Here is a 14,429-nt window from a genome sequence, read left to right as displayed (position 1 = left end):
TTGTGTTCCTCTGTGAAGCATAATAAAAATGTACAATTCATGTGTCTTTGCCTGTGGTTCCTGTTAAAACCATCTGCAGGAGTTCATGCATTCACTAGAACTACTGGTTCTAAAGGGAGGAAATCAGCCTCTTAAACAGCAAAACCTTCCAACTGGTTTTGCTAGTCGTGCTGGTGATGCAATACGGGCAGCTGCTGCCCACATCCGCGTTCGTCAGGGGGAACCGAATCACAGATAATCCACAAGCTAGAACTTTCATTTAAGCACCTAAAACTTCACACTCTCATTCTCCAGGGATCTGGGTTGTGACGGGTGTGGGAAGTAATAATAATGATGGTATTTGTTAAGCGCTTACTATGTTCTAAGCGCTGGGGGTAATAGCGAAAGGAGCCCCAAGACCCAGTTAGGTGGGTTTTTGGAAGTGAAGGGTAGGAATGGAGAGAGACGTGCCCTCAGTATGTGTTCGCTGGTATTCCCAACTTCCTCTTGAAATAAGCAACAGATGGAAGCGACCCAGAAAGCCAGCGTCCTGCAGCTCAGGAATGTTTTGATTCATAGAGTTTGTCAGCGCTAGCTAAGACAAAAATAAGGAAGCGTGATCTAGTAATGACTCTTTTTGACTGCCAGTGTGGCTGCTCCTTTTTGCCCCCACCCTTTTTAAAAAATAACCCCCCCCCAAAAAAAACTGCATATTTGGAGAGCTCTAATCCAGTATTGAATAGTATATTGAGATTTTATTTTCCAAAGTCACAATTATTTCATTTTTGCCTCACAAATATTTTCATTAGGTTGAAAACAGTATACTATTTCCCTGATATGCTCTTAAATGAATAAGGCCTTGAAGAATATGTATAGTAGATCATTGATTCATTCAATCGTATTTATTGAGTGCTTACTGTGTGCAGCGCACTGCACTAAGGACTTGGAAAGTACAATTCGGTAACAGATAAGAGACAATCCCTACCCAACAACGGGCTCATAGGTCCTTGCCTCAAAGCCTGCAAATCTGTCTTCAGAGAAAACGATAATGAATGCACGGGGAATTATGATGACCTGGAACATGGACACTGAGTGCTAAGAAATGGTAAGGTCCATCCCCGGGGAACAGTGATCGTTCCGGCACGTTTTCTGCAGGTTGTTGGCATGATCAAATAAACCAGCTTCCTCAGAGACCCTAATTGCATTAGGAAGCTAGTTTTCCTGTTTACCAGATGGAGAATGTGTCACCACTTACTAAATGGGGCTTCACTTAAATATCGCAGACCGATATCTCTTTTCGATGTGCAGAAATTAGTTACGATTAACAGCATCATTTTTCACAGACTGAAAGAAGGAAGAGACCTTGAGAGAGGGCCTAGTGCATCTGAAAAGCCTTGGTTTGGACCATTTTAGAGCCGGTTAACCTTTTTCTTAATCACCAGAGGGATTTCAAAAGGTCGAGTTTCTTTGGTAACTCACCCTCTACTAGTTTAAAAATAATTTTCTCAATGCAGTTACACAGTCAACTTCGCTTTCAAATTTTTCCATTTCACCTTACCTCTCAAAACGGATTAGTGAGGTGATAAATTACATAGAACTTTGGCATTTCCTAATTATGTGCCGGTGTTTGTCTTGGGTGTGTTTTGGAAAGTAAATATTGAAAGCAAATTCCACGTTGACACAGTTCGTTCAGGTCATTGGTAATGAAATAACTTTTATTTTAAATACGGGAGGGTTTGGCGTAGCATAGGGTGAGGAAATAAGACATTGATGTTTCACAGCTCTTAGCAATTAAAAAGGATAGTAAATGTATCTGCCCCACCCTCCTAATTTTCTCCTCTTTCACAGCATTTGGAAAGATAGGAAAGAAGAGACTACATAATTGCAGTGTCTACTACCTTGAAACGTTCTTTATGCAATTTAGCTCAGTGAGATTACAGCATTAACTGTCTATTGTGGTCATCTACATTAATTTGAAAATAAAGGATGAATAGTTGTGTATCTTTTCTTAAATTAGTATCTTTCTGAGGTATGACTTTTTAAAAAAAATCTCTTATTGTGCAATTTATTCCGATTTGGATTGCAGGTCTAGAGACCTTGGCTAAATCTGCACTTTGAGTTGTAAAGTGGAAATTTGAGATGTAGGCATGATATTACCAGAGAAGCAGCGTGGGTCAATGGAAAGAGCCCGGGCTTTGGAGTCAGAGGTCGTGGGTTCAAGCCCCGGCGCCACCAATTGTCAGCTGTGTGACTCTGGGCAAGTCACTTAACTTCTCTGTGCCGCAGTTACCTCATCTGTAAAATGGGGATTAAAACTGTGAGCCCCCAGTGGGACAACCTGATCACCTTGTAACCTCCCCAGCGCTTAGAACAGTGCTTTGCACATGGTAAGTGCTTAACAAATACCATCATCATTATTATTATTACATTGGAATCTGAAGGCACTTCTGTTCTTTTTCAATGACCCGAAACAGTTCATTTTTAGGCAAGGGAGAGGGGTTGTCTGGATTGTCCCCAATTCCTCAAGCCCCAAATTGGATGGATCACGGAGAAGCAGCATGGCCAAGAAGATAGACCACAGGCTTGGGGGTCAGAAGGACCTGGGTTCTAATTATAGCATTGAAAAGTTACAGTAAAATCTTTCTATTCAAACTACGCCCAGATTAATCCAGGCACTTATACTATCCCGCCTTGATTACTGCATCAGTCTCCTTGCTGGCCTCCCCACCTCCTGTTTCTCCCCACTCTAGTCCATATGTGAGCCCTACATGGGACAACTTGATCACCTTGCATCCCCCAAGCTCTTAGAACAGTGCTTTGCACATAGTAAGCGCTTAACAAATGCTATTATTATTATTATTATTATTATTATTTATTTATTTTACAAAAGCATTCAGGCCAGGTTTGTTTCTCCACTCCTCAAGAACCTCCACTGGTTGCCCAGTTCATCATCATCATCAATCGTATTTATTGAGCGCTTACTATGTGCAGAGCACTGTACTACGCTTGGGAAGTACAAATTGGTAACATATAGAGACAGTCCCTACCCAACAGTGGGCTCAGTTCATCTCTGCATCAAGCAGAAAATCTCTACCATAGACTTCAAAGCACCCTCTATTCACCTCTCCCTCAGCACTTAGGAACATATCTGTAATTTATATAAATGTTTATCTGTAATGTACTTATATTAATGTCTTCCTCCCCCTCTAGACGGTAAGCTCATTATGGGCAGGGAATGTGTTTGTTTATTGTTATAGTGTATACTCTCCCAAGCACTAAGTACAGTGCTCGCCACACAGTAAGTGCTCAATAAAGATGAATGAATTAATAACGCATACTATAAAAAAGAAAAAATGACTCCCAGTGGCTGCTGTGTTTTGGGAGGATGGGTAGATGTCAACCTAGGTCTTCCCCTTTCTGTTTGCTGACTATAAGCTGTGCCAACACCCCTTTTTTCCCCACCTTTCATTCATAGTTCCCCTAACCGAGTTAAATATTTTCTTAACACAGTTGCAGAGGTAGAAAAATGTATCTGCAGAGAGATCCCAGAAGCTTTAGTGGCAAGAGAAAACAAGGTTTCAGGCAGTTGGTTCTTCGGCTATTGCCGCTGGCTGGACTGCAATTCCAGTGAATATCTTGTAGCCATCAGGAAGTTGGCCTGTTAATTGTGCGTTTGCGGGGGGCGGGGAGCGTACTATTTAGAAGTAGTAGTAATAGCATCTGTTAAGTGCTTGCTGTGTGCAAAGCACTGTACCAAATACTGGAAAAAAAACCGACAGAGGGGGAATGAGACACAGTCCCTGTCCCGCAGCGGGCTCACAGTCTAAAATTTAGCATCTTTTATACTAGGGATTCTACTGCAGAATCCAGAGCATGCCTGGGCCTTTCCTGCTGACTGATTGAATATCTGAAGGACCCATCCCTAAAGGTGGCAGCGATACCAGTGAGCCAGCAGCTATGTTTCACCTGACTTCTCTTGGTGATAAGGGGTGCTCTGGTCTTAGTATTGTGGTTTTCCGGCAATGGCCTGGGTTGTGAGTGATTAGTGCGTACTTGCGGCTAAGTGAGTGTATATCTTTGTGGCTGAGGGAAGAGGGGAAGTGGCATGTATGACCCACGAGGTAGAGAGGCAGCCCAGGCAAAGATGGGTATTTCTTTTAGTTCTGTGTATACAAAATTAAATGTAAATACTTCCCTTCTTGAAGCAGGCCCAGGCGCAGCTTGTATTATTTGGATGGCGGGGTCTGTACTTGCAAATTCCAGCTGCTCTGACCCTGCCTGCATTCCCAGTATTGACCCTCTGATCTCTTCAACTGACAACGTTCCTAATGGGGAATTAACTTAGTGTGGGGGTGGCCATCTACACTGAGTCTTAATAGCTGTTTTTTTGTTTTTTTTTTCCTGCTAGCCTCAGCTTCATGTGACACCTTTCTCATGATATGGAATTTTAAGCCTCAGGCTAGAGCATTCAGATACGTCGGTCACAAGGATGCCCTGACCAGTGTGCACTTTTCACCCATTGGAAACGTAGTAGCATCTGCTTCACGTGACAGAACAGTTAGACTTTGGATACCTAAAATGTAAGTAGCCTGGGGGCTTTGGGAGAACAGGGTACTTCAAATCTGATGGTGATCATTCCTCGGTCTGTAGGCTCCAACTTGGACTTGGTGCAAACTGGGGATTCTCAAGGGGGTCGAGGATAGACCCAAGTTTTTGCTTCCCTGTTGAGGCCCAGGAACCCAGTGGTTCTAAGTAGTAAGTCCTGGGGTAAAAGTCCTCATTCACAGGGGAGAATGAGATACCTTGAAACTACGTATAGAAATAATCAATTACAAAACAATATGCTTCGTAGAGTTCAGTTTTTTCTTGAAATTTTGCATCCCAGCCTGTATGCCAGGCTTTAAATTAAAATATATTTAAGATCATTTGGTCTCTTTCGAAGGGCAAATAAACTGTGTGCATAGAAATTGTGGACTAGCTCTGTTGCCTCTGCAGGATGTCTACCTCCTTTGTCTAATTGAAAACAATGCCAAAAAGCAGAAAATATAATGTTCACAGTCTCACAGAGTAAAATTAGGCTTCAGCGGTACCTCAGTTCTTATTTTTCAAAAAAAACGTTGACTTTCACAAGCATCACAGTTTTGAGGCTGCTGTGCTGTGCGGAATAAGTTTGATTTGCTTGCCTTTTCTACCTGGGATTATGGTCAATATCTGATTCTCCCAACTGAAACATGAAACAGGTGGGCTTATCTCAATTTTTTGAAGAGAAAATTCATTAATACCCAGTTCAATTTAATTATGACTGTGTTGGGGAAGATCACAGAACTACAGTTAATTCATTAACACTTTTAACACCTTGGTAAGACTTACTACGCTTTTTTGCCTAGTGGAAAATGCAAGCATCCAAAAAGAGTAGCCAGTGTCCTTCAAAATGTTATTTCCACCACTTTACTGTAAAACTGAAGATGCATTACTACAAATTTAGGTGCTCTCTTTTGCTATCTCTGGTTCCTTATGTTGGAAATTTAATGTAGAATGCACAGTGTCAATGGTAGTGTAGAAAAACATGAAATTCTGTTATTTTCCCAAACAGTTGTTTAAGGGTACTAATTATATTTGTCATATTTTTAGGTTGAATGTATAATCCTCACACCATTTAACCTTGTGACCTGTACCCCCAGGAAAGGAAAATTTTCCGAATTCAAGACGCACACCGCCCCTGTTCGCAGCGTGAACTTTTCGCACGACGGCCAGTTTCTAGCCACGGCCTCTGAGGACAAATCGATCAAAGTATGGAGCATGCACCGCCAGCGCTTTTTATATTCCTTGTTCCAGCACACCAACTGGGTTCGCTGTGCCAAGTGAGTTCGAAAGATTTGCATCGGTCGATTTCTACCTGTCTGCTGCCTCATCATGTTCCATACACTTGAAGCTTTTCAAAACTGAGTTTGGTATGAAATGCAAAAATGGCAGGAAAAGCGTTTGGTGATCTACTCCATATTTTGGAGATTAGAGTGATGGAGATCTCGGTTTCTGATGTGTCCAAGCAGTTGGGAAGGTGAAGTGCAGAATGGCAAAACAAACTATAGGCATCGGTTACAGTAGGAGCTGAACTTCCCTCCTGCCTAACCTTGCTCATCTCCCACTACAATCCAGCTTGCGCTCCTCTCCTCTAACACTGATCTATTTACTGGGCCGTGGTCTCATCTCTCTTGCTGTCGACTTCTTGCTCGCGCCCTCCCCTATGCCTGGAACTCCCTTCCCCTTCATATCCAACAGACCACCACTCTCTCCACCTTTGAAGCCCTACTAAAGTCGTACCTCCTCCAAGAAGCCTTCTCTGACCAACCTCTCACCTCCCTTCTGTATTCTCTCTTCTGTACCGCCTGTGCACTTCCATTTGTATATCCTAGCACTTTGATATCTCCCCCTGACCAAGAACACGTAGGTACTACCCGTATATTCAGTTTCTTCCCCTGTCTGCAGTTATTCAATCATCTGTCTCCCCCACTAGATGTACTAGATGTGGGCAGGTAGTTGTGTCTGTCAACTGTATTGTACCCTCCCAGGCACTGAGTACAGCCCTCTGCACACAGGAAGTCCTCAGTAATTACCATTGATTGATGGTCCAGTTGGCATTATAAAACACACACCAGAGGAGAAGAAAATGTATTTCTCTTCCTCCCGCCTGTATTCTTTACTTGCATAAGCGTATTATGCCCAGGTCATGCAGAAAATTGCTCAGGCATTGGTGACGTCACAGTCATTCACTGCCTCACTTCCTCGAACATCTCAAAAATTTAGGGCGATTTTTGTAGTAAAGTGTCCTGCCCCTAAATTTTGCCTATTTGCGTTGTGGGCTGGGTTTGGTATGCTTTGAATGAAGGACGTGGCAAAGTGTCTAGGAGGTATACATAAACGAGAGGGCCTTTTTGCTCACCTTGTGTTAACCCAAGGAAGGCCACACTGTGGAAGTCACTTAGAGTCGGATGCAGTTAAGAACTATTTGCAAAATCCAGGGGGAACTGTCATCTTGTCCCTTTGTGGCAGGAGGAGGAGGAGGAGAAGGATGTGGCTGCCATTTTTCTAGTCTCAGCAGGTATGGAAGGCTTGTGTGGAAGGTTTCTTTGGGCTGGAACCCTGTGAGGAAGGACCATCTGACCTTCAATTTGGGGGACTCTAGGAAAAAACAATTTTTGAATTTTCCACATATAAATCTTTTTGTAATTATCTTACTCTTTCATCTCTTTTTATCCAATAAGTGGTCTTTACGTGCTAACTTTTCAAAAAAAAAGTTATCAGGCAAACAGACTGTGAGCCCACTGTTGGGTAGGGACTGTCTCTATATGTTGCCAACTTGTACTTCCCAAGCGCTTAGTACGGTGCTCTGCACACAGTAAGCGCTCAATAAATACGATTGATTGATATACTGAGAGTTTACTGTGTGAAGGGGATTGTACCAAGCACTCGGGTGAGTACGTTACAACAGAGTTGGGAGACCTGTTCCTTACCCACAACAACACACGATTTAAGATTTGATCGTCGATTAGCAAGAGCAGATTGACCGACTCCGTTCTAAACACATCACAAGCAATTGGTGTGGATTTGATTGTCTCTCCCTATTTTGCAGCCGCAGTTACTCTAAATTCAACTCTAGAGTTTTAACAATTAAAGCCATTGCTTTAATAAATTGAAGTGAATAATAAGCCTAAATATTGTGAGATTCAAATGTGGCTACGTAAAGACCCCATAACTGAATCTACATCTAATATACACTAACTGAAAACGATCAAATCAAATAAGTACTCAATTTCGTTTAACCTCTCTACGGTAAACTCAATGTGGGCGGGGGACATATCCACCAACTCTGTTGTATAGTGGTCTCCCAAACACTTAGCAACTATACATTGCGCTCAGTATGCGCTCGATAAATACGACTGATTGAATGATTGATAGAAAACTTATGCCGTAGTACACACATGGCATCCAATACCACAGAACTCTTCCCTCTGACACGTGTCACATTGTATTCCAACAGAGATGCGTTGTCGGAAGAACGTTTCTCAGTTTTGCTTCACAATCTGTCCTGAATGCTTAATAAGGAACCTGTATTTGGCAGGACTGCCTGTAAGAGGCAATAATAGGCAAAGCCCCGTCAATCATATTTATTGAGCGCTCACTGTGGGCAGAGCACTGTAATAATAATAATGATGGCATTTATTAAGCACTTACTATGTGCAAAGCGCATAGTTCTAGGCGCTGGGTGTACTAAGCACTTGGGAGAGTCACGGTTCTAGTCCCAGCAGAGCAACCTAGTATCCTTCTATGGCAGAGTGATGCATGTATTCAGTCAACCAGTCAATTGTATTTATTGAGCATCTTCTGTGTGCAGAGCACTGCAAGCTCCTCGTGGGCAGGGAGTGTCTACCAACTCTATTGTATATTAACTTGTCTCTATCCTAGCGCTTAGAACAGTGCTTGACACCTAGTAAGCACTTAACAAGTAAAGTCATTCAATTAATACTTAAAATAATAATCAAGCAACAGCATATAAAGACATGCAGAAATTCTCCAAGGATTAGTGAGTACTTAAGTGTTCAGGTGGAATGATATCCATTATTTATTTATATATTTATTTATTTTAAAGTCCATGTCATCTCCCCCCGCCCCCAGGCTCTAAAACAGGGACTCACATGATCGATCCCCTCTTAAGCAGAGCGGCCGAGGGAGAGTGTCTGAATTTGGCATAAGGTAGCACAGAACTGGGACAGGATTTAAAAAAAGGTAGCGCTTAAGGCAGGATCTAATTAATGTGGGCTTTGGCATATCTTCAGTTTGAACACCTGCTCCCAAATTGACCATTTGAATCACGGCATCCTAGAATCAAAGTTTTTATCCAGGAACCGTCTAACTGAAATCCATACACTAAATAGAAAGCTTCATAGTGATGGCCTTAGGTGAGGAAGAATGAGTAAGAAGAAAAGGCAATCTGAAATCGCAATCGCAATCTTTCACTTCACCTCTTCGGTATTTATCTCCAGGGAGTTGGGATGTAGAAAGGTTTACCTTATCTGACAGATTATGGAAGTTCTTTTCCCTGAGTGTGGTTTTTAATTAGAAACTATGGGCTAAAAATATCTATTCACAGTTTGATACATAAATATTGGTTTTATGGACCCTGATCTTATTGAAATGGCATCATTGTTTTTTCACAGATACTTTTATTAGAATTCCTCTTTTGTACTTTCCAGATTTTCACCGGATGGAAGACTAATAGTGTCTTGCAGTGACGATAAAACCGTTAAAATTTGGGACACAGCTACTAAACTGTGTGTTAACAATTTTACAGATTATGAAGGGTAAGGCTCAGTAAAACCAATGGATGTGTGACATATGGATCCCTTTTTGTATGTTTACTAGGGGAGGGTGGTTTCACAAGTAGGTTGTGTATTATCGTCATGAAATTTTCTAAAATAAGTTGAAATGTCATGGCATTTTTCTATTCTTTCTTTTAGGTTTGCCAACTATGTTTCTTTTAACCCTAATGGCACATGTGTAGCTTCAGCGGGGTCTGATCATACAGTAAGACTCTGGGATTTAAGAACGAATAAGTTACTTCAGCATTACCAAGGTGAAGTTGTCTTCAGTATTATAACCCAGTGGTTTATAGTTTTCTCCCAACTCCCCACTAACCACCTCTGATTATGTCTCTAAGTTCTTTTAAGAGCACTGATGACAATGCTCCTGTCTCTATTGGAGCAAACTAAACACTAGCTTAAAAACGACTTTCTCGAGGGGTCAAACACTATTTTTCGAGTTGATCTGTACAACATCCTATTGAGACTAATTGACTAAAAGAGATAGGAATGCAGATGTAAATCTGTAAATGCAGATGCAGATGTATTCAGTGTAAATATGAATGTTCATATCCTATTCATCCATGTTCTCTAGGAGTATACTCTTGTTTTTTATTGGCTCACAAAGATTGGGACGAGCTGGTAAGCTTTGATACTGTTAAGTATGATAGAAGCTATGGGGCATAGAGGGAGAATAGCTGACACCCCAGTTTCCATTTATTTCTGGCTCTGCTTTATATATGAATAAAATGAGGTTCACTGAAATAATGTTAGTGACAAGGCCACAGTGAAAGCCAGTGGTGAGGGAAGAGTCCAGAGTTTTGGACCTTCAAATTCTGAACTCAATCCACATTACTTTTGAGGTATAACTTCTAACTAACTTGAGGTAGAACATTATTCTATTTTCTTGTTTATATGCATCCTGCACTGAGTATAAACTGTTAGTGTCTGATTTGTGTGTATTTTTTTAATGATTTGGAGAATAATATTCAAGAAGGCAGATAGTAGATTGTGTTTCTTCTTTCCTGTTTCTCTGTTATATCAGTTGTAAACCTTGGTGAGAATGTAGTGCTTTGCCGTGTAATCAAGCTTCCTCTGTATCAGTCACATTAATATTTATCGAGTGCATATTGTGGGGAGGGCACTGTACTAGACATTTGAGGATTATATAAAAGAAATAAAAGGTCTTATGTTCTCTGACCTCAAAGAACTTGCAGTTCAACGGGGGAGAAGTAGGTATAAATTTAATGGCTGTATATAGGTAGGGGTAAGAAAATATAATAGCTACAAGTGAGTAGGTACAAATGAATGAACAGGTAAAACTTGAATATTGAAGGGGAGGATGGGAATGACTTAACAGTAGATTAATCAGAAAATGCCTCTTGAAGGAAGTCAGTATGGTTTGATGCTATTGTTTCTGTTCCTCTTTGGAACAATGTAACTTTATCTTCCCTCCTTTTCTTCTCTGCTCTTTATTAATGGTACAGATATTCTATTTTAGGATTCTAAAATACCTCTGTAAATTTTCCAAATTTACGATTGATTTCTAAATTATATCTTTATTTTCTGTAAATCAGTTCACAGTGGTGCAGTTAATTGTATATCCTTTCATCCTTCTGGTAACTATCTCATCACTGCTTCCTCTGATGGTACCCTTAAGATTTTGGATCTCTTAGAAGGAAGACTCATATACACACTTCATGGACATACGGTAGGGTAGTAGCTGTTACAATTTTTTCTCAAGTACGTGTTTAGTAAAATTGACTCATCTTTTTAACCATGGTGTTTGTGTGTATTTGTGTGTGTGTGTGTGTGTGTGTGTATTATCAAAGGAAACAAAATTCTATACTTTGAACATCATTCCTACCTAATGGAAGCAACCCTCAGTAATGTGACTTCACAAATATAAGAAATAGTCATCTTGAAAGGATCAGTGAGAAAGATTGTTAGTGGCAGTAAGTAAGCGCTCAATAAATGCGATTGAATGAATAATAACATTCAAGTGCCCACTGTGGGCATGACACCGCACCAAACACTGGTCCTCGTAGTAGATAAGGGGGAGGGCCGGTGAAACAATAAAAAGAGGAAAGAGGTAAGGACAAGAAAATTAACGTATTATGGTGCTTTTATTACCAGCCCGTTTTCATTTTATTCGTTTATTCGCACTATCCCTGTGAGGTAGAAAGAATGAGATATTCCTGTCCCCATTGTAGATGAGGAAACTGAGGCGTAAAGAGGTAAGAGATTTTCTTGAGGACACTCAGCAGCTGAGTGGCAGATTTAGTCCTTGAATTTGAGTCCTCAAACTTCCACACCTACACTCTCTCCACTTCACCACTCTGCCTCTCACAGGACCTAATTTACTCAATCCATCAGTCAGTCTATGGTACTGGCTGAGCACTTACCATATGCAGAGACCCTTTTGGGAGAACACAATATAGCAGAGTTGGTTGACACATTCCCTGCCCGTAATGAGTAGGAGCTGTGGTTTCATGCTCCTCACTGCCAAACTAGGGGTGTTTAGAGTCCACCCCTCAAAATAGCCACAGCAGCAGTATTCTGAAAGTTCAGAAGACAGCAGGCTGCCACACTGCTAAGGTGGAGCGAACAGGAGGGCTCTGATATCGAGAGGGAGTGGAGGCATTGGCCTACTTCTATGCTCTCACTGTGCTGCAGTGGAGAGATCAGGGTGGATCCCACTTCAATGCCTAGGGAAAGCCCTAAACACTCCGCCTGGACAGAAACAAGATTCTTTGGGGGGAGAAAAATACCATTCAAAGTGAACTTGTTGGACTCTTCTCTTTTTTTCCAACTTAGAAGGTGCATTAAAATGCAGTTTATAGTCTAGAAGGCACTTTTTACATCAGATTACTTTTGTAAAGGGAATGGCCACTTGGACTTCTATAGTAAGGTGAATTTTTAACTTAACTAGATGATCATCGTCAAGAATTTAGGAATAAGCATGACATTTATGAAGTACTTACTATAAAAACAAGGTAACAGTATTTGTTAAATGCTTATCATGGGTTAAGCACTGTGTTAAATGCTGGGGAAGAGGCAATAAGACACAGCCTCTCACATGGAGGTCACAGTCTAAGGGGGAAGGAAAACAACTATTGGTACTATCTGGTGAGTACATAGATACTTATTTCATGAAATAGATCAAAGTTGGACTGTGTCCAACCCGGGTCTACCCCAGTGCTTAGAACAGTGCATGGCACATAGTAAGCACTTAACAAATACCTTAATTATTATTGGGTAGGGACCGTCTCTATATGTTGCCAACTTGTACTTCCCAAGCGCTTAGTACAGTGCTCTGCACACAGTAAGCGCTCAATACGATTGAATGAATGAATGAATTATTATTATTATTAGGTTTGTCAAAGCAGACACAATTCTTGTCCCCAGTGGGACCCACTAGTCTCTTACCCCCATTTTACAGACAAGGAAGTTGAGACCCAGGGGGAGAACAGTGCTTTGCACATAGTAAGCGCTTAATAAATGCCATTTTTATTATTATTATTATATTAAGCACCCAGGATCACACAGCAAGCCAGTGGCAGAGGTGGGATTAGAACCCAGGTCTCCTGACTCCCACCTCCATGCTCTTTCCAGTAGGTTATGGTAGTTTAGCTCCTTTAACTATGGGAATAATCAAATGAAAACTGGGAGAAGAATGGAAATAACATCAGTACTAAATACTAGAAACCCACCTAAGGTCTTAGGATAGCTTTTAAGACTAGTAGACGGTTATAGGGCTAGTCCATGGGTTTCTTTCTTACTACTTTTATGTGATGATTTGGTTTTACTCTAACAGGGTAGGAATTGGTTTAGTGCATGGATAATCTCTGAAGGATAAAAAGTCAGCTGGTGGTATGCGTGATTGTTACGTTTTGTAATTATTTTACTCAAAATATGGAACACATGGAAATCAACTTAAGGAATAACTAAATGTTTTAACTTTTTTTTTTCTTTAAAGGGCCCAGTTCTCGCTGTTTCCTTTTCTAAAGGTGGAGAACAGTTTGCTTCTGGAGGTGCCGATGCTCAGGTTAGTCATATATCCTTACTCCAAAAAAGACACCATCTTGGGATTCGATCAACACAGTAGCTTGTGTTTGTGTGTGTGTATGGAGTTGGGTGGGGGCAGTGGGTATTTGTTTTTCCTCGGGAAAAAATGGGCCCAAAACTTCTGGTCACCCTATGGTCCTGCAGATTCACCCTCAAGATGTGGATGTCCAATCCTGGAGGCCCAGACTCATTAGTATCAGTTTTAAAACTTTTTTAAATGGGATAAAACTGGCATTATATATTAAAAAGGTCAAAGCAAACTTTTCATGGAGGTGATTATGCTGGGCTATTTTTCTTGCGATTTATTTGGTTAGTTTTGAGGCTGCCTATAATGATTTGTTGTGTGATGATTTGATTTTACTCTAACAGTATAGGAATAGTACCAGTACTACAGTACTTATTCTGTTGTGTAAAAGGTATATATTAAAGTTGCCAGGGCGCAACGTGAACCCAACTGGGTGGAATATAATAGCAAACTGAATATGTGTCACATTTTTAGCCCCACGCTTTTTGTGCAGTGAAAAACCATGGCTCGCATTTTGAAAAGCAGTTTCATCTTCTGCACGAAAACCAATTGACTTGTGATTTTTGCTTTTTACGGAACTTGTTTATCTCTTCAGCGGTTTCTCTTAGAGCAGTGTGATTATTTTGGCAGGTTCTATTGTGGAAGACAAATTTTGATGCGTATAATTATAAAGACCTTCTTAAAAAGCACATTGCACGAATGACATTGGATGACCCACCTCACCTTCTTGATATTTACCCCAGAGTTCCTCATCTCCATGATGGGAAACCACAGTCAATTGAGGTAAGTGCTAAAGATGAGTCAATCACCGAGTGGTATTTGTAAGCGCTTAACAAATACCATCATTATTATTTTTTTTTTTTTAGTGTCTACTATGCATAGAGCTCGGTACTAAGTGCTTGGGGGGGAGTACAAAACAACAGAGTTAGCAAGCACCCTCCCTGCCGACAATGATCTTACACGCTAGAGGGGGAGACAGACGGTAATATAAAGAAATAATT

At 41.0% G+C, this 14,429-nt stretch overlaps 1 protein-coding gene across 1 annotated transcript in view; it reads left to right on the top strand.

Moving 5' to 3' along the window:
• POC1B (POC1 centriolar protein B) overlaps nt 1-14,429 on the top strand; it is a 61,681-nt gene that overhangs the window by 17,370 nt on the left and 29,882 nt on the right. The window contains exons 3-9 of the mRNA XM_038756010.1: nt 4,388-4,559; nt 5,661-5,840; nt 9,231-9,338; nt 9,495-9,610; nt 10,913-11,046; nt 13,315-13,383; nt 14,059-14,211. Of these exons, the coding sequence (XP_038611938.1) occupies nt 4,388-4,559; nt 5,661-5,840; nt 9,231-9,338; nt 9,495-9,610; nt 10,913-11,046; nt 13,315-13,383; nt 14,059-14,211 (932 nt within the window). The remainder of the gene's footprint in view (nt 1-4,387; nt 4,560-5,660; nt 5,841-9,230; nt 9,339-9,494; nt 9,611-10,912; nt 11,047-13,314; nt 13,384-14,058; nt 14,212-14,429) is intronic.

The sequence above is a fragment of the Tachyglossus aculeatus genome, chromosome 14 (assembly GCF_015852505.1).
Source record: "Tachyglossus aculeatus isolate mTacAcu1 chromosome 14, mTacAcu1.pri, whole genome shotgun sequence".
Classification (NCBI taxonomy): domain Eukaryota; kingdom Metazoa; phylum Chordata; class Mammalia; order Monotremata; family Tachyglossidae; genus Tachyglossus; species Tachyglossus aculeatus.
This window is presented reverse-complemented; position numbering and strand designations above follow the sequence as displayed.